The 24,406-nt window shown below is 42.9% G+C and overlaps 1 protein-coding gene across 1 annotated transcript in view; it reads left to right on the forward strand.

Annotated features, from left to right (window-relative positions):
- Positions 1 to 425: 425 nt before the first annotated feature.
- LOC149218990 (ribosome-binding factor PSRP1, chloroplastic-like) overlaps positions 426 to 24,406 on the forward strand; it is a 60,310-nt gene continuing 36,329 nt past the window's right edge. The window contains exons 1-3 of the mRNA XM_089384209.1: positions 426 to 818; positions 1,813 to 1,956; positions 2,053 to 2,334. Coding sequence (XP_089240335.1) covers positions 537 to 818; positions 1,813 to 1,956; positions 2,053 to 2,334 — 708 coding nt within the window. The 5' untranslated portion in view covers positions 426 to 536. The remainder of the gene's footprint in view (positions 819 to 1,812; positions 1,957 to 2,052; positions 2,335 to 24,406) is intronic.

Here is a 24,406-nt window from a genome sequence, read left to right on the forward strand (position 1 = left end):
CAAAATTTCACCTCAAAATTTTCAACCAAATGCCAACACCAAAAAGTCCAAAAAAAATCACACTAAAAACAATCCCGCAATAAAACTCAAAAACCCAAATACACTTATATCCATGGAGTTTTGTACACGCTGACAAACTAACAAGGGGAAATGCTATTTCCAACCCTATAGCAAAGTTAATGCGGCCTGACATGGCCACTCGATATCCCGATATAACACGCCGTTTTTTATTTCCTAGTCATCACCGCCACGGTGTGTTATATCAGGGTATCGAGCAACCATGTCAGGCCGCATTAACTTTGCTATAGGGTTGGATATAGGGATCGCCCTAACAACGTCGGCTGAAGTTTTGTACACGCTGACAAACTAACAAGGTCGGCTGAGTGTATTAATGGGACCGACATTACCCTATCGACTCCACATTTTATTACATGTTCTCCACCCATACATGAATTATCAACATATTTTCTGGTTACGTACATAACTGAATATAATTATTACCGGACTGGTAGCTTTTAGGATAGCATTTGGGGTCCATGGCTTTACTGGTTTGCACGACTGGCCAATGTGGGTTATTCACCTGCGCTGCGTTATCTTCATCTAATACACCTTCTGCAGTTCAATTGAAGACTAGTTTGTTAAGTAGCCCTACTCCCACCACTCTCTCAAGCTTCAACTCCAGCATTCAGGGTCACGCCCTTCGGTGGAAATTTGCAGTTCGCCCCATCGTCACTCATAGCAGGGGACAGATTAATTGCACGCTGTGGAGTGGGCCTCTGTCATCTGTCCATTTGATAATTCAAGGGAAAAATTTTCAGGTATGGGAAATCTACAGATATTTGAATAGCTCAGCGTTGCTTCCTGATACAACCCAAGATTAAATCACACACAAGATATGGATAAAATGTGTATAACACCCAGAGAAGATATGGATAAAATGTGTATAACACCCAGAGAAGATATGGATAAACTGTTTGTAACACCCATCTCTGTTCTGTTGATGGCCCACAGCTGCCTATATTACATTGGTTGGTTGTAAAGATTGATCTGTGTTAACACATATGGCCCAATCTACCATGATGATTTCCTATACAGGTAGTGGCCCTCCCATTAACATAACAGATGATTGATTGTAAGGCAAATATGCTGGCTTGATGAGTTTTTCCCTTTTTCTGCTCTTCTTATCTTCATTGGCTAATAAAAAATAACAATAGAATCTTACATGATGGATGTCTATTAACATAATGTTAGTCATCTTCCTATTAACACATTAGTTCATTGATTGCAGGGTAAATATGCTTGCTTGAGATGACCTTATTCCCCTATTCTTCATTTCCCATATCCTTTGGTTGACCAAAAATAATAACAAAATCTGTACAAATAAATAGGATTAGCTACTAATAAGTGCCACTAGCCCAATCCAAAAACCTGTTTTGGATTGCAAGTTCCAGCATTAAAGTAATAACATCTTACCTCACTCCAATACTAACATGACCCAGAACTTGAACTTGTGGGCTTTCTGACTTGTGGTTGTTATATATGTGATCTCCTTGATAGCAACAAATCTTAATGTCTGAGTTGCATAACATGACCCAGAACTTGTGGGCTTTCTTTGACTTGTGATTGTGATATATCTGATCTCCTTGATAGTAGCAAGTATTAATGTCTCAGTGGCATGTCCATTATTTGGTTTCCATCTCACATTGATAGTTTCCTCCTTGTGACATTTTGTCTATGCCTCATGTTACATCTGTATTAGACTATGTAGTTAGCCTGCCTGATTAAGGTCTTGTGTGTTTTGGATTATGGCAGTTAACAGATGCAGTGAAGGCTTATGTAGAAGAAAAGGTTGCCAATGCAGTTCAGAAACATGCCAACCTGGTAAGAGAAGTCGATGTCCGTTTGTCTATCCGAGGTGGGGAGATTGGCAAAGGCCCAAAAATCAGGCGGTGTGAGGTACTACTTGCTGTTTATTGGAATTCCATTTGATCTATTTGTTGGAGGAAATCCATGTGTACATGGAATGGAATGAGATACGCATTTTGACTGCAGGTAACCATCTTCACAAAAAAACATGGAGTTGTAAGAGCTGAAGAGGAGGCTGAAACCATCTATGCCAGCATAGACATTGTCTCGGATATTATTCGGAGAAAGTTGAGGAAGATCAAAGAGAAAGATGGGGGCCATGGCCGTCCATCCAAGATGCGCAAACAACCTAAGCTTGGGGAGTTTCTGTCAGAATTGTTAGATGTCAAGGATATGCCTGACGAAGAATCTGATGATTTGGCTGATGTCAAGGACACGCGTTATGAAGAATTTGATTTATTTGATGAGGTATCTCCTAGTTGTTTATCTGCAAATTTTACTCCTATAAAAGCTTTATACAAAAATTTATAGTGAAACAAACCCTACTAATATCATATTTTATGCACAATTCAAGATCCTGTATAGAAATATCAATATAGAAATCGTAAGCAAATAGATAAGATGATTGAAAATTCATGAGCAGCTGTTGTAGATCTTCTAGGCCACAGGGAGAATGTAGGTGCCTTATAAGCATGGAGTTGGGTTCGAGACCTGAACACCAAAAACAAAAAATAGACGCTCTAGTTATTGATATTTTTTCCACAATGGCATTAATATAGAAAGGCTGAATAACATGCAAAAGAAAGGTTGTATGGGGTTTTTGAGAGTGCGAGCTTCGGGAGCATCATTTTCCAAACATCCAGAGGAGTGAAGCATCCATGGAATATAGGCCATAACTCCTGAACGGAAGTCAGAACTGTGCAAAGAGTTTTATTTTGATGGGTCAATTTTTTTATTGGAAGTCAACACTGCCCACCAACAGACAGAAAATGACAGCATTATGTATATTCAACATACTGAATATAAAGTTTTTTTTCTCATGGAAATTTACCAGCTAAAACAGTGTATATGTAGTTACAAAGAAAAGAAACATAGAAGGGAGATATTAGTATCATATATCAATGTGGTTGATCTCCTCTTCATCAAGTAACTCTGAGATGTTCATTGAGCCAGCGTGCATTTCCATAGCATCTTTGGAAAGTGAATCAACCAGTGTATGTTGATTTTTGAGTAGCTTGGGAGGTACTCCAAGCCCTAGGGTTCAGGGTTTGGAGGGCAAAGCGCCACAAGAGTCACTTGTGGGCTTGGAACCCAAGGTTGGGGTTTTGCACCCATCGTGTTTTGGGCCAAAACCATGAGCACATTTCGACATGTGATGGATGAGGATGATAGCTCTCGTCGAGACGAATTCGACGCAACGAAAATCACCCGATTCTCAGTTGTAGAAATGGAGTTATGAATTTTTGAAGTTATGGAGTAGGTTTGCATCATATGTGTCAAGGTCGGCTTGAGTTAAATAAGCTCCTTGACAGCTGGACAAGCCCTTGTTGGACGTTTTGAGAAGCCCTTCTTATGTGTATGTATAGAAGGTGATGGAGAGTCATTTCTCTCATCCATTTATGCAACACAAGGGCAGCGTAGAAGGAGAGATAGGAACTCGTTGGAGGAGAAGAGGCATCTCTGTTTTGGGCCGCAGAAGTAGGGCTACTTCAGCAAAGAAAGAGGGTTTGTTGGAGCATCTCCATGACTGTTTAAAGGTGCGTTTACATCTGCAGGAAGGCCGCATCAAAGAGGGACAAGTTTGGGCTGTTGGGAGGCTGCGTTAGGGTGATTCCCACCAATGTTTTAAAACTCCGACTCCGACTCCGACTCGGTCGAGGATCGACTCCGACTCCGACTCTGAAACGGTAATGACTCGGCCGGCTCGATTTCAATGACTCGGTCGTTGTAAAAAATACATTAAATATTTATTTTTTTTATTAAAAAACATAATTTTAAATATTTTAAACATAATTTTAAAGATTTTCATTCATGTTTCCAAACACACAGCATTATAATATAGATGGAAGACAACATATGATCAAAGTAGGCTCATGAACCAATCCATTATATCAAAATGGTACCCAATGGCAATACAATTACATAGTCAACTGTCATACATGATCAAAGACTCAAAACAAAATACAAATAACCAAGGAGGCTAGAAATGGCCTCTACAACAAAAGTAAACTGTGATGGTGACCAGACTCCAATACTAGTACTACTGCAGCACTGCTAGCAGCTACACTACTACTGGCTAGTAGCTACTGCCAGAGGAGCCAAGATCATCTCGACCAATCTCTGGATCATCATCATCAGAACAGTGAAAAAAAAATACAGTAGCTCTAGGTGTCAAGGTAAGGGTTTCAAATTTTCAATTTGTATTCCTTTGTGTGTTCCAATGGAATTTGTTTGGGTAATTCTTTGAGTATAATTTCAGAACTTTATTGTATTTTTGATCCGCTGGTGTTGTTTTACCTTGAGTCTAGACTCTAGGGTTATTTTATCCTTAAGATCTGTTCTCTTCCTTTTTCCCTTGTGATTCGGTTGGGATTCCTTTTCAATTGCACACCCAGAATTTTATTACAGACCTGCTCCAAAGAACTCGACATCCACTAACAATGAACTACAGGACTTATGCTTGACTGTGGATAGTCATTTGCACTGAAGACTCAAGTAAAGCGTTTAGGGCTCGGACATGTGTAGTAGGGCTTGAGGAAAAGTTATATTAACTGCAGATTTTAGGCCTTATAACCAGCAGCGTAGTACTGTTTAGGTCCTTTTTTGCATTAATTTGTTTTGTAACTTTGAGGCTCTTAGGTATTCTGTTGAGTGCAAGAGTAGGCCCTCATCCAGGGCATCGTTTGACATTTCAATTGTAATTTGGACGATACCTTATTGCATAAACGAAACTTCTGCAAGACATTGACATCCGATTGTCAATATATGTTGTTGACTCTCACTATAAGACAGTGGCAGTAATCACTTTGTATATCAGTGAGTAACTTCAAGAAATAAATGCACCACGCCAATGAGAACAGTGCAGTTTCTCATCAACATCTTGATTCAACACTTGATCTCTTGACTTGGTTGTTTACATAGTATACACAGCCTACATAACAGTATACATATTAAACATAGCAGTAATCTATACACAGTATATACTAGTTGACACAGTATATCCTATATATATAATCTATACATATGCATGACAATAATGCACAACTTATAACGATATAGCAGAGCTCTAGTAAGACAGTGGTTGGTATAACAGTTTGAGATCCAAAACAAACATTAAACAATTTAAAAATCCCAAAAAAATCAATTTTTAAATGCTGTTTACGTGTGGAGGGCCGTCCCTTTGTGACTCCTCGGCCAACCGGACCGTTTCCAAGGCCGGGTCACTCCCAACAGCATCAACTCGGATCAACTCGGCCGTTTCGGTTTCGAAATGGCCGGTTTTTAAAACAATGATTCCCACCTGAAATTTGTAGGCCGCAGCCCTGTAGTAACCACAGGAACATCACAGACCTGTTAGAGTGATTAGAGAGGGCCGCAAGGCTTGTTTATACAGCTGGAAGTGTGGAACAGGGCAGTGTGGATAGGCAGCAAACAAAGGAGGGTAAGCCGCAGCATTTGAAGGACTGTTGAGCATGTTTTTTTGGCTGACGTGGTCTGTGTATGCCCTAACCAGAATTGCAACAATCACAACAGTCCATGAGATAAAGGTATGTTTTTTCTCTATGGTTGCTAGTTGTTGGATTTATGTTTGGATCAGTTTTGGATTGGTTCCATTTGCAGCCTGTGGGAGTCAATTTGTAGGCTTGATTTGGTGATCGGGAGCCTTCATAGGAGCAGATCTTGCAGTGATTGGATTGGGTGCCATTGATCTGGTGGAGGGCAGCATGTTGGCTACCCAAAGTAGCCCTAGACAAGCAATCTTGAAATGACGAAGAGAGCTGAAGGTGGGGTGAAGTTTGGTCCCTAATGTACAACACTTTGATGGACAAAAGTAACTGCTAGATTGGCGGATTGAAGCTCAAGGATTGGCCAGCCTAGAAGAGCAGATTGGATCAGCCTGTGTATATGCAGCAGAAGTGACTTGCAGCAGTGTTAGGTGGCAGCCCTCCTGGAGTCTCTATGTGTTGTCCTTTGAAGGACTAAGGGGCAGCTAGAGAATAGTACAGAAGCAAAGCACCGGCAGGACAAGATATGACATAGAAGCTGCAGCGAAGATTGTCGTTTTATCTTGTATACCATATTCAGATTGGTTTAATATAACGAAGATTGGGTTGTACATTATTGTACAATATTTGTTAAAAATTGTGTATACTTGTGCATATGTGATTTACTGCTTTATATTTTCCACTGTGCAAAGTAGTTCTTGTTGAGATTCTTGGTTTGGTAGCATCAGAGATTTTAAGATTCTAACCTAGACCCAAGATCGTGGAAATTCAACATGGTATTGGAGCATGTCTGAGCTACTTTGGAAGTTAGTGAATCAAAGTCATGCACAACGAAGTACAATTTAAGAAGGAGTTGGTCACATTGTAGTTGACAATGTCAAAGTTGCAGGCTGGTATTCGGTATGAGGATAGGTTGGAGGGGTTGTCCAACTATAGTCCATGGAAGGAAATGATCAAGTTGGTTTTGCAGGTCAACAGGATCTCGCCGCGAAAGCCATCAAGACGCCCACTGACCCAAAGGAGCTGGAAGTGTACGAGGATTTGGATATGAGGGCGAGATTGATCATCCTTGATGGTGTGAATGATTCTCTAATAGCTCAGTTGTCTGGGAACAACACTGCACATGAGATGTGGATGGCTCTTCAAAATTTGTTCCAGAATAAGAACGAGAATCGGGTATTGGTATTGGAGGATAAGTTGAAGTCCACCAAGATGATACAGGGTGAAGGAGTGACTTTGTATCTGACGAGATTGTCTCAGGTCAGAGATGAGCTTGCTGCCGTCGGTGTGACTATTTCAGATTCAGATATGGTAAGGATTGCTTTGAAAGGGTTCACCGAGGAATGGAAGCCCTTCATCAAAGGGATTGTTGCCAGAAAGAAGTTGCCAGACTGGAATAGGTTGTGGGACGACTTCATTCAGGAAGAGTGTTGAAATGTGGCAACAAGAATATTCCAATTTTAATTTGTCCTTAAATTAAAATTGTGAATTTAAAATTCGAATTTAGTCTCACCAGCTGCTTGAAAAATAATTAATTAATTCATCTTGAGTTAATTAGTTGGAGAAATTCAAGTTAGAAGTCTTTCTGAAGTCATGCAATAGTTATCCCTAAAATTAAGGAGATTATCCCTTAATTAAGGAGATAAGATTGAGTTATATTTGAGTTGTAATTAGTTAGCTCAGTTACTGAGTTAAGTCTAGTTAAATTAGTTCCAAACTGTTTGAGGAACTAATTGTGAGTTATCAGTCAGTTGATGCATGCATGAACTCAACTATTGTACTCCAGATAACTGAAGATTCTCTCATCATTAACTCATGCATGTCTATTCTGAGAAAGACCCAGTTGAGATTAAAGACAGGGACAGTGTACTATCAGTTGCATGTGTTTTCCTATAAACAAAACTCATGCATGCAGAAGGAAGATCATTCCTTGAGTATTGCGCAGTTTTACAGGGTGTGAGATCAGTGTGAGTGATCAATGTTCCACTTGGTAATAGGAGGATCACCCAGGAGAAACAATGCAAGGAAATAGGAGAGCTGGCTAGCTGTGAGGATTGCACTGAGAGCTGGCTAGCTGTGAGAGCTAAGGCTTGGTGTAATTCTGAGATATTTCCAACTTGTAAGATAATACAGATAGTGGGGTTTTTAGCTGTGGCTTTCCCCTAAGTATTCTTCTGTGTTTCATGTGCATTGATTCTTCTTCTGGTTATATGTGTTCCGCTTGATCTTGCTCAAATCTTTTAAGCTTCCGCTAATTGATTGTAGAAGTAGATTAAAGTATTTTTCTTAGTTATATTGCATTATCAGATTAATCTACAGTTAGAATTTTGTTGAAATTTGGTACCGGAGGACAGGTGGTTCCCTTAGGCTTTGATCTTTGGCCTAGGGAAAAGTGTCCAAAAGAATTTAATTTTTCTCCTAAAGTAACTTTATAATTTTTATAAAGTTAAATCTAATTTAAAAGTGACTTTAAGTGATAAAGTTACTAAGTCTAATTTTAAAGTGACTTTTATAAAGTCAATGAAAAATTAGAAAGGAAAAGTGACTTTGGAAATAAATGACTAAGTGGGTCTTTATTAAAGTGGGGTGAATTAAAAAATAGAAAGTGAGATTTAAATGAGCATTTAATCTCAGCCATTGATCTAAATCTATTTCAGCCATTGGATTTAGGGATCACGCAAAAGTCACTTAGGGTTGGGTTAAGGGAGGAAAAGGAGGAAAAAATCATTCATTCTTTCATGAGCAGATTGGGAGAAGGAGAGCAAGAGAGCAAGAGAGATTTCTGAGCAGGGAGGAGAAGGAGACAGCAGCTTGGCACACATTCCAAGGCAGCAGTTGAGCAGATTTGTACAGCTGATTCAGCACATAGTGAAAGACAGATTTTTGCACAAAAATCGAGGAGCAGTTTGCTGATTTTTCTGCACACAAAACGGAGGTCGTACAGCATTTATTGCTGTCCTGTTTGCTGTAATTTCCAGATTGCTGTGAGGCACGGGAAAGGAGATAAGTTGTAAATTTGCTTGCTGATTTTTTGCTGAATAATTCTCACTGTAAAAAGACAATTTTCAGAAATAAAGAAGAGCTCTCAAACTGGTTTTCCCCAAGAGTTGTAGGGGGTTTTTCCAGGGTCAAGTTGACCAAAAATATCAGTGTTTTAATGTGTTTTAATGGCTGTTTTTAATTGCTGATTTTTATTTCTGCAATTTCCAGCATTCTGAAAAATTTCCAGAATTTGTGTTTTCAGCAATATTTATTTTTTCAGTCTGTTAAATGTATGGTTATGGGAATGGGCATTTAACTACATGGGAGAAATAAGGTGAAACTGAAAACCGGGGTGGGAAAACAGAAATTTTTACATGGTATCGGAGCTTGAGTGCTGAAGGGCAGTTTGGGACAGCAAAAAGGAAAAATTACAGTTGCTGATTTTTCACTCAGAAAATTCCAGCAAGCTGATTTTTTCATAAACAGCAGTTTTATCTTTACTACAGCAGTGCTATTTTTCAATTTTAGGACAGCAGGATGTCATTGGGATTGAGGGTGGAGGATAGGCTGGATGGGCATATAAATTACAGCGTTTGGAAGGAGAGAATGCAGAGTATCTTTGAGGAGGCAGAAGTCTGGGATATCATGGTGCATACCGCACAGAACCCTGTTGTTGTGCCCACTGATGTTACTCAGTTGGCTGAGTATAAAAAGAAGAACAATAAGGGTAAGAGGCTGATTCTAGACGGAATCAAAGACCATTGCATTCCTCATGTGAGAGGAAAGAGCAATGCTCATGAGATGTGGACAGCATTGTCCAATCTCTACCAGAGTACCAATGAGAACCGGAAGATGGTCCTGAAGGAGAAGCTGAAGAACATTAAGATGGGGAATGATAGTGCAGCTGGATATCTCACAAAGATTACCAATGTGAGAGATGAGTTGGCAGCGATTGGAGAGGCCATTCCATCCACTGAGTTGGTGCGTATTGCAGTGAATGGCCTCCCCGTTCATGGTTGAACTTTGCTGATGGGGTTTGTGCACGTGAGACCCTTCCCACATGGGAGAGGTTTTGGGATGATTGTATTCAGACAGAGATCAGGAAAGGACAGCTTGGGGCAGCCAAGCCAGTTGAGCAGGATGAGGACGTAGCACTGGTGGCAGGAGGCAAGAAAGGCAAAGGGAAGAAGCAGGCTTCCACAAGCAGTGGTGGGGGCAAAGGCAAAGGTAAAGGTAAACATGGTAACTCACAGAAGGACTATTCCAACGTGAAGTGTTGGAATTGTCAGAAGATGGGACACTATGCAGTTGTGTGTCCGGAGAAGAAGAAGAAGAAGGGGAAGAACCAGGATGTGGCAGCTTCAGCTGAGATTGAGGACTTTGCAGGTCGTTTTGACCGGGAGTTTGCGTTCACTACATGTGAGTCCTCTAGTGCAGGATCACCTGCTACACAGGTTCAGAGGGAGCATGCTTTTCCCTCGATTAGCGGAGCATCTTCAGGTATCTGGTATGTGGACAGTGGGGCTTCACGTCACATGACAGGAGTCCGGGAGTACTTCTCAGAGCTTTCAGAGAGTGGCACTGATATTGAGGTAGTACTCGGTGATGACAGAGTTGTTAGAGCAGTCGGGGTGGGGACAGTGACATTTCAGAGGGAGTCCAAACCTCCCTTGAAGGTGTCAGAGGTTCTTTATGTGCCAGGGATGAGGAAGAACCTCATATCCGTCTCAGCTTTGGAGGACAGAGGATATGAGGTACTGTTCAGGGGAGGACAGGTGTTGATGTATCCCAGGGACGCTCCAGCTGATTCAGCTAGAGTGATAGGTGTACGCCATGCAAAGGTGTACAAGTTTGCATTCCAGCCCCTTTTGGCATTGAGCAGTAGTACCGACAGCAGAGCTAGCAGTTCTGAGCTGTGTGAGATTTGGCACCGCAGGATGGGACACATGTATCATGGAGCCTTGAGGACATTGCGGGAGATCACTACAGGTGTGCCAGATTTCAGTACTGATCACTTTGATACTTGCAGAGGTTGTGTGATGGGCAAGTTTGCCAAATCCCCTTTTCCCAGCAGTGACAGCAGAGCGACGGGGATACTTGATTTGATTCATTCCGATGTGAGCGGTCGGATGTCTCATGTTTCCTTGAGTGGATATGAGTACTATGTGTTATTCATTGATGATCACTCCAGGAGGACCTGGATTTATTTTTTGAAGACCAAGAGTGAGGTCTTCAAGCGGTTTCAGGAGTTCAGAGCTCTTGTGGAGACTCAGACAGGTCGAAAGATCAAGTCCTTGAGGTCGGACAATGGAGGAGAGTACACCCTTGGAGAGTTTGTTGACTATTGTGCGGAGGCAGGCATTAGGAGGGAGTTCACTGTTCCTTACAACCCCCAGCAGAACGGGGTTGCGGAGAGGAAGAACAGATCCATCATAGAGGCTGCCAAAGCCATGATACATGATCAGGGGTTGCCATTGTTCTTGTGGGCAGAGGCCTGCAACACAGCTGTTTACTTGCAGAACAGGAGTCCGCATCGTGCTTTGGGGCACATGACTCCAGAGGAGGCTTTCTCTGGGAAGAAGCCTGATATTGGTCATCTTCATATCTTTGGATGCATTACATACTCCTATATACCCAAAGAGAAGAGGACCAAACTAGAACCCACCGCAGAGAAGGGTATCTTTGTGGGCTACAGTGAGACCTCAAAGGCCTTTCGGATTTACATTCCTGCACAGAGGAGAGTTGTTGTCAGACGGGATGTGAAGTTCGAGGAGGACAGGGCCTTTAGGAGGTCACGGGAGTTAGAGTATCTGGATCAGCCAGACCCTCAGCAGCAGTTGAGTCAGTCGCAAGGATCCAGTGGGCAGGGATCAGGAGGATCCGGAGGTACATCTATGAGGATGTCAGGTCCATCAATGAGCAGTGGCTCGCCGAGCCAGAGGGGTGGTGCTCCGGGCAGCATGCAGAGCAGTTCACAGAGCAGTTCACTAGGGAGTCCACTGATGGACAGTTCACACGGTACCTCAGCTTCTACAGGTTCAGGTGCAGGCAGGAGGACAGCAGACAGACAGTCAGGAGTTCAGGCTACTGATGGTGATGAGGAGGAGGAGTTTCATTCTCCTATGGGAGAAGCATGCTCAGGGAAGAGGAGGCCCAAGTGGCTTCAGGACACCTTGAGAGATGCCACATCTGTTGCTGAGCCGAAGAGGCCGGTCAGAGAGAGTAGACCACCTGAGAGGTTTTGTAGTTATATGGCGATGGTTACCAGCATCCTTGACTCTGAGCCTTCTAGCTATGAGGAGGCAGCTAGCCAGCAGGTCTGGAGAGAGAGGCCATGCAGGAGGAGTATTCTTCTATCATGAAGAATGATGTTTGGGAGGTGGTGCCGAGGCCTGAGGGCAAATCCGTGGTTACTTCCAGATGGCTTTACAAGGTAAAGCATGCTGCAGATGGCAGCATTGAGAAATTCAAAGCGAGGTTTGTGGCTAGAGGGTTCTCCCAGGTAGAGGGAGTTGATTATGAGGAGACCTTCGCTCCCGTGGCTCGATATACTTCGATCCGCTCCATTATATCGATAGCAGCAGAGATGGGTTGGAAGATCCACCAGATGGATGTGAAGACCGCATTTCTCAATGGCTTCATACAGGAGGAGGTGTACATTGAGCAGCCACAGGGCTTTGAGGTGCATGGGAAGGAGTCCCATGTGTGCAGATTGAAGAAGGCCCTTTATGGCCTGAAGCAAGCTCCCAGAGCTTGGTACTCCAGGATAGATGCATACTTGCAGGGGATGGGTTTCACAAAGAGTGAGGCAGATCCGAACCTTTACTTTATTGTGATTGGTGAGGAGCCTCTCATTCTGGTGCTGTATGTGGATGACTTGATCATTACAGGTGCAGAGAGACTCATAGAGCACTGCAAGAGAGATTTTGCGGCGGAGTTTGAGATGAAGGACATCGGCTTGATGCATTAATTTTTGGGTTTGAAGGTGTGGCAGGAGGAGGGGCATTTCTTCCTGGGGCAGGGGAAGTATATTGTGGACATCCTTAGCAGATTCCACATGGAGGATTGTAGACCCATGTCGACACCGATGATCACCAACTGGAAGAAGCTTCATGCTTCGGATTCCGAGTTGGTGGATCCCACATTGTACAGGCAGCTGATTGGTTCCTTGATGTATTTGGTCAACACTAGACCAGATATCTGTTTTGCAGTCAACACGATGAGTCAGTTTATGTGTGAGCCTAGGAAGGTTCACTGGGTGGCTGCAAAACACATTTTGCGGTACTTGCAGGGGACAGTGGATTATGGTCTGGACTACAGGCAGGGAGATGGAGTGAGATTGGCAGGATACACTGATTCTGATTGGGCAGGTTGTGCTTCTGATAGGAAGAGCACTTCAGGGTGTTGTTTTGGGTTGGGTTCAGCAGTAGTGTCATGGTTCAGCCGGAAGCAGCAGTCAGTAGCACTGAGTTCAGCGGAAGCAGAGTATATGGCAGCCAGTCTAGCTAGTTGTGAGGCCATCTGGCTTCGCAAGATGTTGTTTGGCTTATTTGGTCAGCCGTTGAGACCTTCAGTGATTTACTGTGATAATCAGAGTTGCATTAAACTCACGGAGAATCCAGTATTTCATGACAGGTCAAAGCATATCGGGATCAGATATCATTTCATCAGAGACTATGTTCAGAAGGGAGCTGTGAAGCTTGAGTATATTTCCACTGATGAGCAGGTTGCAGATATTCTTACCAAAGCCTTACCACGGGGCAAGCATGTCTATTTCAGAGACAAGATGGGTGTGGTGAGGAACACCTTCCTCGGTAAGAGGGAGTGTTGAAATTTGGTACCGGAGGACAGGTGGTTCCCTTAGGCTTTGATCTTTGGCCTAGGGAAAAGTGTCCAAAAGAATTTAATTTTTCTCCTAAAGTAACTTTATAATTTTTATAAAGTTAAATCTAATTTAAAAGTGACTTTAAGTGATAAAGTTACTAAGTCTAATTTTAAAGTGACTTTTATAAAGTCAATGAAAAATTAGAAAGGAAAAGTGACTTTGGAAATAAATGACTAAGTGGGTCTTTATTAAAGTGGGGTGAATTAAAAAATAGAAAGTGAGATTTAAATGAGCATTTAATCTCAGCCATTGATCTAAATCTATTTCAGCCATTGGATTTAGGGATCACGCAAAAGTCACTTAGGGTTGGGTTAAGGGAGGAAAAGGAGGAAAAGATCATTCATTCTTTCATGAGCAGATTGGGAGAAGGAGAGCAAGAGAGCAAGAGAGATTTCTGAGCAGGGAGGAGAAGGAGACAGCAGCTTGGCACACATTCCAAGGCAGCAGTTGAGCAGATTTGTACAGCTGATTCAGCACATAGTGAAAGACAGATTTTTGCACAAAAATCGAGGAGCAGTTTGCTGATTTTTCTGCACACAAAACGGAGGTCGTACAGCATTTATTGCTGTCCTGTTTGCTGTAATTTCCAGATTGCTGTGAGACACGGGAAAGGAGATAAGTTGTAAATTTGCTTGCTGATTTTTTGCTGAATAATTCTCACTGTAAAAAGACAATTTTCAGAAATAAAGAAGAGCTCTCAAACTGGTTTTCCCCAAGAGTTGTAGGAGATTTTTCCAGGGTCAAGTTGACCAAAAATATCAGTGTTTTAATGTGTTTTAATGGCTGTTTTTAATTGCTGATTTTTATTTCTGCAATTTCCAGCATTCTGAAAAATTTCCAGAATTTGTGTTTTCAGCAATATTTATTTTTTCAGTCTGTTAAATGTATGGTTATGGGAATGGGCATTTAACTACATGGGAGAAATAAGGTGAAACTGAAAACCGGGGTGGGAAAACAGAAATTTTTACAAATTTTTACATGGTATCAGAGCAAAGGTTATCGGAGCTGTGAACAATATACTGATAAGAGAATTCGAAGTTTGAAGTTCGGGGTTGTAGGTGCAAAATCGAATTCTTATCATATTCAAGTTTGGTCAATGGCGTTCAATGGCTTGAGACTCGAGTATGCTTTGGATGGAAACTCGAATTACATAGTATGGAAAGATCGCATGGAGGCTGTATTAGAAGACAATGGCTTGAAGGAATTCATTGATCAAGAAATCCAAAAGCCAGCTTTAACTAATGCACAAGAGTTGGCTGAATGGAAGAAGTGTGTGGCGAAGGTGAGACGGATCATCCTTGAGGGAGTTTGAGACCATATTGTCTCAAGTTTCCATGGGAAGGATACTCCATTTTCAATGTGGAAGACATTGAAGGACCTCTACCAGAATAGTAGCGACCAGAGGAAATTGGCGCTCAAGGATAAGCTTCGAAGAATCAAGATGGAGAATGGCGATACTATTTCCACATATCTGAACAAGCTCACCACCTGCAGAGATGAGCTTAGCAGTGTGGGAATAACTACTGCCGATGATGATATGGTGAGCCTTGCTCTCCTTGGCCTTCCAAAGAGCTGGAATAGCTACCAGGACTCTGTGAATGGAAGGGAGAAACTGCCGGATTGGGAACGACTGTGGTCGGATCTCATGCAGGAGGAGATCAGGAGGAGCACACGAGATGGTTCTTCATCCAAGAATGATGATGAAGAAAATCTGGCCTTAGCAAGTAAGGCAAGGAAAGGGAAGGGGAAGGCTTCCCATTCCAAATCGAATTCTTCTCATGGAGGGAAGAAGGTTGACAAGTCTAAAGTGAGATGCTTTAATTGTCACGAGATGGGACATTATGCAACTAATTGCCCATTGAAGAAGTCCAAGAAGGGATCCTCGAAAGGATCGGAAGGTGAGGCATTAGCCTCTCAGTTCGAAATGGACTTTACCCTCATCGCATGCATGGTGTCATCGATGATGGGTTGTGTCAAGTATTTTGACAGCGGAGCCTCATTCCACATGATGGTGATAAAAAATTATTCAATACCTTGGAGGAGAAAGACCTCAAGATGCGCATAGAGATGGGTGACGATGGAAGGTATGGTGTTTCAGGGGTGGGCACAGTTGCTTTTTAGAGGAAGCATGGAGCTCCTCTCACCTTGACAGATGTGATGTATGTGACTGGGCTGAAGAAGAACTTGGTATCGGTCGCGATGTTGGAGGACAAAGGCTACAATGTTGTCTTCAGTAAAGGAAAGGCGTTCCTAAGACACATGGCCACGGGTCAGACCAAGAGGATAGGGATTCGGGTGAAGAATCTCTATAAACTAGAGGTAGATGATTGTGCAGCATTGAGTACGAAAGCAAAATTGATGCAAAGCCAAGACATTGGCGAGTTGTGGCACAAGCGGTTGGGCCATTTGCATCATGGGGCCTTGAAGATAATGCAACAGATATCTACAAGACTTCCCAAAGGTAAACTTGAGCAAGTTGACACATGCAAAGGTTGTACCTTGGGAAAGTACACCAAGTCTTCCTTTCATGATCGAGACAATCGAGCAAAGGCTATCTTAGAGCGAGTTCATACTGATGTGTGTGGACCATTCTTGACGACATCCACAATGAAGCAAAGGTATTATGTGATTTTCATTGATGATTATTCTCGTAAATGCTGGATTTATTTCATGCAGAAGAAGGACCAAACCTTCACAAAGTTTTGTGAGTTCAAAGCTTTGGTCGAGAAAGAGTCAGGGAAGAAGATCAAGGCCTTGAGAAGCGACAATGGTGGAGAATATGTCTCTCAAGAGTTTAAGGACTTCTGTGCAGCGGAAGGAATTAAACGAGAGTTGACGGCACCTCATAACCCACAGCAGAATGGGGTGGCCAAGAGGAAGAATAGAACTATTGTAGGGGCAGCACGGGCGATGCTGCATGACCAAGGCCTACCACTTCACTTGTGGGCTGAGGCATGCAACACAATGGTCTATTTGTAAAATAGAAGCCTGCATCGCATACTTGGGATGAAGACATCAGAGGAAGCTTTCTCCGGTAAGAGACCAGATGTGGGTCACTTCAGGATCTTTGGCTCATCGATATATTGCCATGTGACAAAGGATGCACGAAAGAATCTTGAGCCGACATCAGAGTTAGGGATACTTGTGGGGTACACTGATACACCCCACAACTATCAAGTGTATCTGCCTACTAGTCGGAGGACAGTGGTTCGTAGAGATCTCAAGTTTGATGAGCAGAAGGCCATGTGAGTTTCCCTTGAGAGGGAGCTCTAACTACAGGCTGTGGAGGAACTGTTGGTTCCTAAGGAGGAGGAGCCTCAGACTCATGTAGAGTAGCCGCATGCAGAGGTTCCAGGAGTGGAGACATTCACTCGAGCAGAGTCTTCCAGAGATGGATGAAAGCGCACAAGAGAAGCTGACAGATTGTTGACAGAAGCGAGAGAGAATGTGGGAGAACCATCTTCTCAGCGCAGACAGAGGAGGTCACCTGAGAGGTACACTTGATACATGGCCCTTGTTGGGGAATTTGTTGAGACCATAGTTTTAAAAACCGTTTTGAAAAACCGGTAACCGGTCAAACCGGCCGGTTAGCTCGCTGGCCGGTCGGAACCGGCCTAAAAACCCGGTTTAACCCATCACTTGCCCGATTTTTTGACCTAACCGGTAAAAACCGGCCGGTTTAGGACAAAACCGGCCGGTTTTGTCCTAAACCGGCCGGTTTTAGGCACAGACTCTGTGACTCTTCATGTTGCTCTTCTAAAGCCGGAGACAAGTTTGATTGTTGCTCAGCACTTGTGCTTTGTGTCCTTTCTGCATTTTCCCCATTATTCCTTCCATGTTCTGAGCCTTTAGTCTCTCTTGCTATATTAATGAGTAAAGGATCTTCCTCTGTTTCCACATTCGCATCTGGAGAACTACTGGATTCTTTGTTCTTTTCATCTGTTGTTATTGTCAGCTCTGTTGTCTGCATGCTAACTGTTGGAAGCATCCCATCAATGCTTCTGCTCTCTGGCTCTTTTAGCTCTTGAACACCACTGCTTTCAAGTTCAACAACTTTTGCATCCCCTCTTTCTTCATTAGTAGCCTCCGCTGTTGCATCAATGACAGAAGTCCTATTGAATTCTTTATGAAGTTCTTCCTGTAGTCTTATTTGTTTTAATTCCACTGTATCATCCTTTGCATTAAAAGTCTTAATGACTGCTAGTGCTAAAATAGTAGGTTGAGCTATGTCGGATAACTCATATTTCTCTTTCAATGATGGAGATGACACATTTAGTTGCTCATCAACATCTATATTTTTATTATTCTGGTCAACTTTAATATCCTTGCATTCAATTTCCACATCTAGTACAGCCTCTGCTGCAACATTGTCAGCCTGAATGTCTTTTTTTATTGTTGTAGTTGTACATGATAGTTTGTGATGTTCTCCTGTTTGGAGTGTGGCATTTGTTCTATCCATCATTGGAATATTAGCGTTTGATGTTACTGCACTGGCAGGTGGTGCTGGATATGGGTCTTTACCCTTGTCTTCTAGAGGGTCCTGCTTTTTTTCATCATATATACTTGCTGTCTCTTCTGCTTTCCTGATCTTAATACTTTGAATATCCATGCATTGCCCCTGTGCTGCTGTATTTAATGCTGTAACATCTACCTCTTTTGTTGCATCAGTTGCTATTGGATCCAGGACTTTGTGCAGTTCACCTGAAGTAATTGTTGGGTCTGCTTCCCAGGCATTGTTCCTTGTATGAAGCATCTCTACATCTCTTACTTCATTGATAAATGGAGCTGACTGCATTTTTTTATGTTGCTCTTCCAAAGCAGGGGACAAGGTCAACTGTTGCTTATCATCAACTGTGCTTTCTGTTTTTTCCACATTTCTCTTGTTACTGTTTTCATATCCCATACCTTTATCCTCTGTTGCTGCATCAATTTGTAGAACAGTTCCCTCTGTAGTCACATCACTAGCTAGAGCTCTACTGGTTTCTTTTTGCTGTTTATTTATTTGTTCTGCCAGGTATGCTATCTGTTCATTTTCTTTGGTCGGAAGTATCCCAACAACTTTTGTTGTTGTAATATTTGCTGGATTACTTTGTGATTTTGTCTGTTGATCTTCCATAGCTGGAGACAGAACTGTTTCTTGTTGGTGATGGACTTGTCGATGATATGTATTGCACTCAGTGCCATTTTGATATAATCACCTTTGCATGGTATATAAATGAGCAAACTTTGCATATTTTGTCTCTATTGGCTTGGAATCATGGTTTTACATCTTAAAAATAGTTTTGTTTCATTAAAAATTAATTATTTAATGTATTTTTTTAAAACCGGTTCGTTTAGACCAAACCAGTCCCGGTTAGACCGGTTCCGGTCGGTAAACCGGTTCATTAGGTGGACCGGTCCGGTCACCGGTTCCGGTTTTAAAAACACTGGTTGAGACTGAGCCATCTTCCTTTGAGGAAGCAGTGCAGCAGCCGATTTGGGTTGATGCTATGGTGGAGGAGTATGACTCCATAGTTCGTAACAGTGTTTGGGACGTGTTTCCAAGACCGGAGAACAAGTCAGTTGTGAGTTCCCGTTGGCTTTGCAAGGTAAAGCAAGCTGCTGATGGTAGTGTGGAGAAGCATAAGGCAAGATTTGTTGCTCGTGGTTTTTCACAGGTCGAGGGGATTGACTATGATGAGACTTTTGCTCCTGTCGCAAGGTACTCATCTATCAGATCGATGTTGGCACTATCAGCACAGATGGGTTGGAAGATCCATTAGATGGATGTGAAGACTGCATTCCTCAATGGCAAGATTGAGGAAGAGGTGTACATAGAGCAGCCGAAAGGTTTTGAGACCTTCGATCGTGAGTCGCATGTGTGCCGACTCAAGAGAGCTTTGTACGGGTTGAAGCAAGCACCTCGTGCTTGGTACACCAGGATAGACAACTACTTCACCGGGTTGGGCTTCACAAAGAGTGAAGCAGATGTGAACCTGTACCACATCATGGTGAAAGGTAAGCTGTTGATCATTGTACTTTATGTTGATGATCTCATATTGACAGGTGATGATCAGTTGATCATGTCTTGCAAGGAGGACCTTGCAAGAGAATTCGAGATGAAAGACATGGGTCTCATGCATTACTTCCTTGGCATGGAAGTGTGGCAGAAGGATGGGGAGTTGTTTGTGTCTTAGGGCAAGTATGCCAACGAGATACTCAGGAGATTCCACATGGAGAAGTGCAAGCCCATGCAGACTCCTCTAGCAGGTAACTGGAGGAAGGAGGATGCTACTTCAGGAGAAGTAGTAGAGGCTACTGTGTACAGGCAGCTTGTGGGTTCACTGATGTACTTAGTGAACACACGACCAGATTTGTGCTATGCGGTGAACCAGCTGAGTCAAGCGATGGTTCAGCCTACCAAGATGTTTTGGAAGGCGGCAAAGCATGTATTGAGATACCTCAGAGGCACATCTCAGTATGGATTATGGTACAGACGGACAAAGGGAGTGAAGCTACAGGGCTTCACTGATGCAGATTGGGCAGGGAGTCCATCAAATTGGAAGAGCACATCAGGAGGGATTTTCAACCTTGGGTCAGCTGCAGTTTCTTGGTACAACAGGAAACAGAGGTCAGTTGCACTCAGCTCGGCAGAGGTTGAATACATGGCTACAAGTCAGACAACATGTGAGGCCATCTGGATGCGAAAGATCCTAGTTGGTTTGTTTGATCAGAGGATGGATCCAACTGTGATCTATTGTGATAATCAGAGTTGTATCAAACTCTCTGAGAATCCAGTGTTTCATGATAGGTCCAAGCATATCGATATCCGGTACCATCATCTTAGAGACTGTGTAGCGAGGAGGATCATGTTGTTGCAGTATATTTCGACAGAGGAGCAAGATGTTGACATTTTGACAAAGGCATTGTCAAAGTGTAAATTCGAGTTCCATAGAGACAGGATCGGGGTGGCAGATAATCCCTTTCTTGTTGAGAGGGAGTGTTGAAATGTGGCAACAAGAATATTCCAATTTTAATTTGTCCTTGAATTAAAATTCGAATTTAGTCTCACCAGCTGCTTGAAAAATAATTAATTAATTCATCTTGAGTTAATTAGTTGGAGAAATTCAAGTTAGAAGTCTTTCTGAAGTCATGCAATAGTATCCCTAAAATTAAAGAGATTATCCCTTAATTAAGGAGATAAGATTGAGTTATATTTGAGTTGTAATTAGTTAGCTCAGTTATTGAGTTATGTCCAGTTAAATTAGTTCCAAACTGTTTGAGGAACTAATTGTGAGTTATCAGTCAGTTGATGCATGCATGCACTCAACTAGTGTACTCCAGATAACTGAAGATTCTCTCATCATTAACTCATGCATGTCTATTCTGAGAAAGACCTAGTTGAGATTAAAGACAGGGACAATGTACTATCAGTTGCATGTGTTTTCCTATAAACAAAACTCATGCATGGAGAAGGAAGATCATTCCTTGAGTATTGCACAGTTTTACAGGGTGTGAGATCAGTGTTCCACTTGGTAATAGGAGGATCACCCAGGAGAAAAAGCGCAAGGAAATAGGAGCTTGGAGGGCAGAGGAGAAGGCTTAAGCGAAGTCTATTCTGCCTGTGAGCATCTGTGAGGATTGTACTGAGAGCTGGTTAGCTGTGAGAGCTAAGGCTTGGTGTAATTCTGAGATATTTCCAACTTGTATGATAATACAGATAGTGGGGTTTTTAGCTGAGGCTTTCCCCTGAGTATTCTTCTGTGTTTCATGTGCATTGATTCTTCTTCTGGTTATATTTGTTCCGCTTGATCTTGCTCAAATCTTTTAAGCTTCCGCTAATTGATTGTAGAAGTAGATTAAAGTATTTTGCTTTAGTTATATTGCATTATCGGATTAATCTACAGTTAGAATTTTTACAAAGAGTTGCGAGACGACGATCTTCATCCGAAGAAGAGGGCTTCAGAGGATGACATGGCACTTGCAACATGAATGAAGGGTAAGCAGAAGAAGGACTTGAGTAAAGTCAAGTGTTTCAACTGTGGCGAGATGGGTCATTTTTCATCAAGATGTTCGATGAAGAAGAAGGGAGATGACGAGAAGAAGAAAGGAAAGAAGGTCGCCGGTGTTGCCTCTTCTGCTGAGATAGATGCTCTCACCAGGAGATTGGAGGAGGAGGACTTTGCCATGATCTCTCATTTCTCGCAGGGTACTATCAATGAGGATGGATGGTACGTGGACAGTGGTGCGATGAAACATATGACAGGGTCACAGGAGGTTTTTGAGACTCTAGCTGAATGGGACTCAAAGTTGCACATGGTGTTGGGTGACAAGAGTCAGAAGGAGATCCGAGGATTGGGAGTTGTGCCATTTAGGATGGAGACATGATGAGTGATGCAGGTCCAGGAAATATTGTTTGTACTAGGACTTAGATATAGCGTGATATCTGTCTCGATGATTGAGAAGAAGGGGTTTGAGGTCTTATTCCAGCTCTGATGGGATTGTGCTTGGAGTTAGAGTACATGGTCTATACAGGCTGACGGGCAAGCCTATGGATCATGGGAAGAAGCAGGTGCAGGTTCCAGAGAAGCAGTTGCAGGTGCAGGCTTCAGAGGAGCAAGTATAGGTTCCCGAGAAGAAGGTCTAGGTTCTAGAGGCTCAGAGGGAGTCGAGTTCTAGCGAGAGCTTGCAAATTCAGAGGGAGACTTTGCAGCCCAAGAAGAGCGCGTGGTCAGTGGGAAGCAAGGGTGCTTCCACATCTGGCAAGAAGGAATCATGGAGGGATTGGAAAGTGATACAAGAGAAGAAGAAGGATGCTTCCAGTGACAGCGACACTTCCGAGAGAGGCGTAGTTCATGCTTTAGGGATTGCTGCAGTGGTGAGCGCCAAGAGTTGGGCGAGTGTTGCGAGTAGTGATGATGATGATGAGTTACTTCCTAGTCTTGGAAGTACCTTCCTCGCTAAGAGGGAGTGTTGATTTTTGAGCAGCTTGGGATGTACACTAAGCCCTAGTGTTCAGGGTTTGGAGGGAAAAACGCCACAAGAGTCACTTGTGGGCTTGGAACCCAAGGTTGGGGTTTTTCACCCATCGTGTTTTGGGCCAAAACCATGAGCACATTTCGACATGTGATGGATGAGGATGATAGCTCTTATCGAGATGAATCCGACGCAACGAAGATCACCCGATTCTGAGTTGTAGAAATGGAGTTATGAATTTTTGAAGTTATGGAGTGGGTTTGCACCATATGTGTCAAGGTCGGCTTGCGTTTGTTGACACCTAATCATTGGGATTGGGTGAACACTTGTAAATAATGTAAATAGTAAATAATGGAAAATGAAGAGTCATCGGGAGGTGAAGCCCAAGAGTCACTCCCTCATGTATACAACCATGAGTAATCTTAACAAATAAACACAATTAATTTGAGGAGTTACCTCCTGGTCTGACATGGTATCAGAGCCAACTCCATTTTTTAGCTTTCTTGCCCTTGTAACTCCCTTCTACCATATTCTGTCCTCTGCGTGTTTTATAATCTGCCATATTGTCGGTCCTTCGCAATCCACAGAATCGCTTAAGGAATTTGATAGGCTCGTTAAAGGCCTCCTCGACAATCAGAAGGTTGTATACGTCGAGCTAGTTGAGCCCTCTCTCTTATTCATCCCCTTGTTTGTTTTTTACTGTGATACCATTACACAGTCAATCTCCTCCTCTCGGCTCACTGGTAATCCATACGTTCCTCGACTCCGGTTCCATACTCCCCGATCCTCGCACCCCAGTTTCCTGTGTATTAACGCTCGAAGACATACCATTGCGGGACTGCAAGCAGGTGCAATGTAGGAGACTCGAATCCGAACTGAGCAATGTCGCTGCGACATGCAGGGGTGTAGCCTGTGCGTGGCCCCGTCTCTTGGCTAATACTAACGCGATTTTTATTGCTGTCACCTCGACTATGAGTATGTGATGCACTGATTGTGTTAATTTTTTACTGTGCAACTGTGTATTGTTGTGTTGTCATACCACTTCTCTGTCTGCACTCAAACAATGGTGTGACTATAAATCACCGTTGTTCTGGCATTACGACATCACACAGAGCTCCCCACACCACCATTCCATTGCATTGTGTTACATCGTTTCCTCCTCCCCGTGGCATCACACTGTGGCTCAGTGTTGCGACATCGTGGTGCTGGTGCTACCCGTACCACTGCTATATCCCACTATATGAGCCGCTCTCCCCACTGCGCAGTGGAACCACGGAATTACCCCTCCACCTTCTTTACTCCGGTTCAAATAAAATAACACACATTTAATACAACTCTACTCTCAGTTCATATACCACTCTCCTGACTCAGGTATGCTCGGTTATGTAAACGCTCAGTCATCCCCGTGGTAAAACTCTGCTGGTAATACCTCCTGTAGTAATACTCCTCCTCCCGTGGTAATACCACCTCCCCCCATACGTTGACTCCCCCATAAACCCCCTCCCCCAAATACTCCCTCCCCCACATAATCCCTCTCCCATATAACAACTACCCCATATAATACCTCTGTCCTCAAATATCAAATTGCACCAGAAGTGCATTTTTAGCCACCAAAACTGCATTTTTTTGCCACCAGAAGTACAATTTTTTTTTACAGAATACAAATTTTAAAATGCATTCATTGATATCTATTGTGGGAGTGGTTCTCATCGGGAAGGAGAACTATCCTGAGTGGTCTCGGAAGATCAAACACACTCATTTTCAATGAGCTGTGGACAAGAGTTTGTGTAGGAGAAGGAGATAATGAACCTGCAAAGCCTACCTCAGAGAAGGAATTCGCCATTTGGTAAAACAAGAACAACAAGGCCTATGCCTTGATTGCAGCATCTGTGAATGAAGAGGCGAGTTTCCATATTTCACCATTTTCAAATGCTTTTGAAGCCTTACAGAAGTTGAAGGAACTCTATGACTCACACTTTGTGCTTGAAATTGT

The sequence above is a fragment of the Pinus tabuliformis genome, chromosome Q (assembly GCF_031772625.1).
Source record: "Pinus tabuliformis cultivar Carrire ecotype Pingquan chromosome Q, CPIR1, whole genome shotgun sequence".
NCBI classification, from domain to species: Eukaryota; Viridiplantae; Streptophyta; class Pinopsida; order Pinales; family Pinaceae; genus Pinus; species Pinus tabuliformis.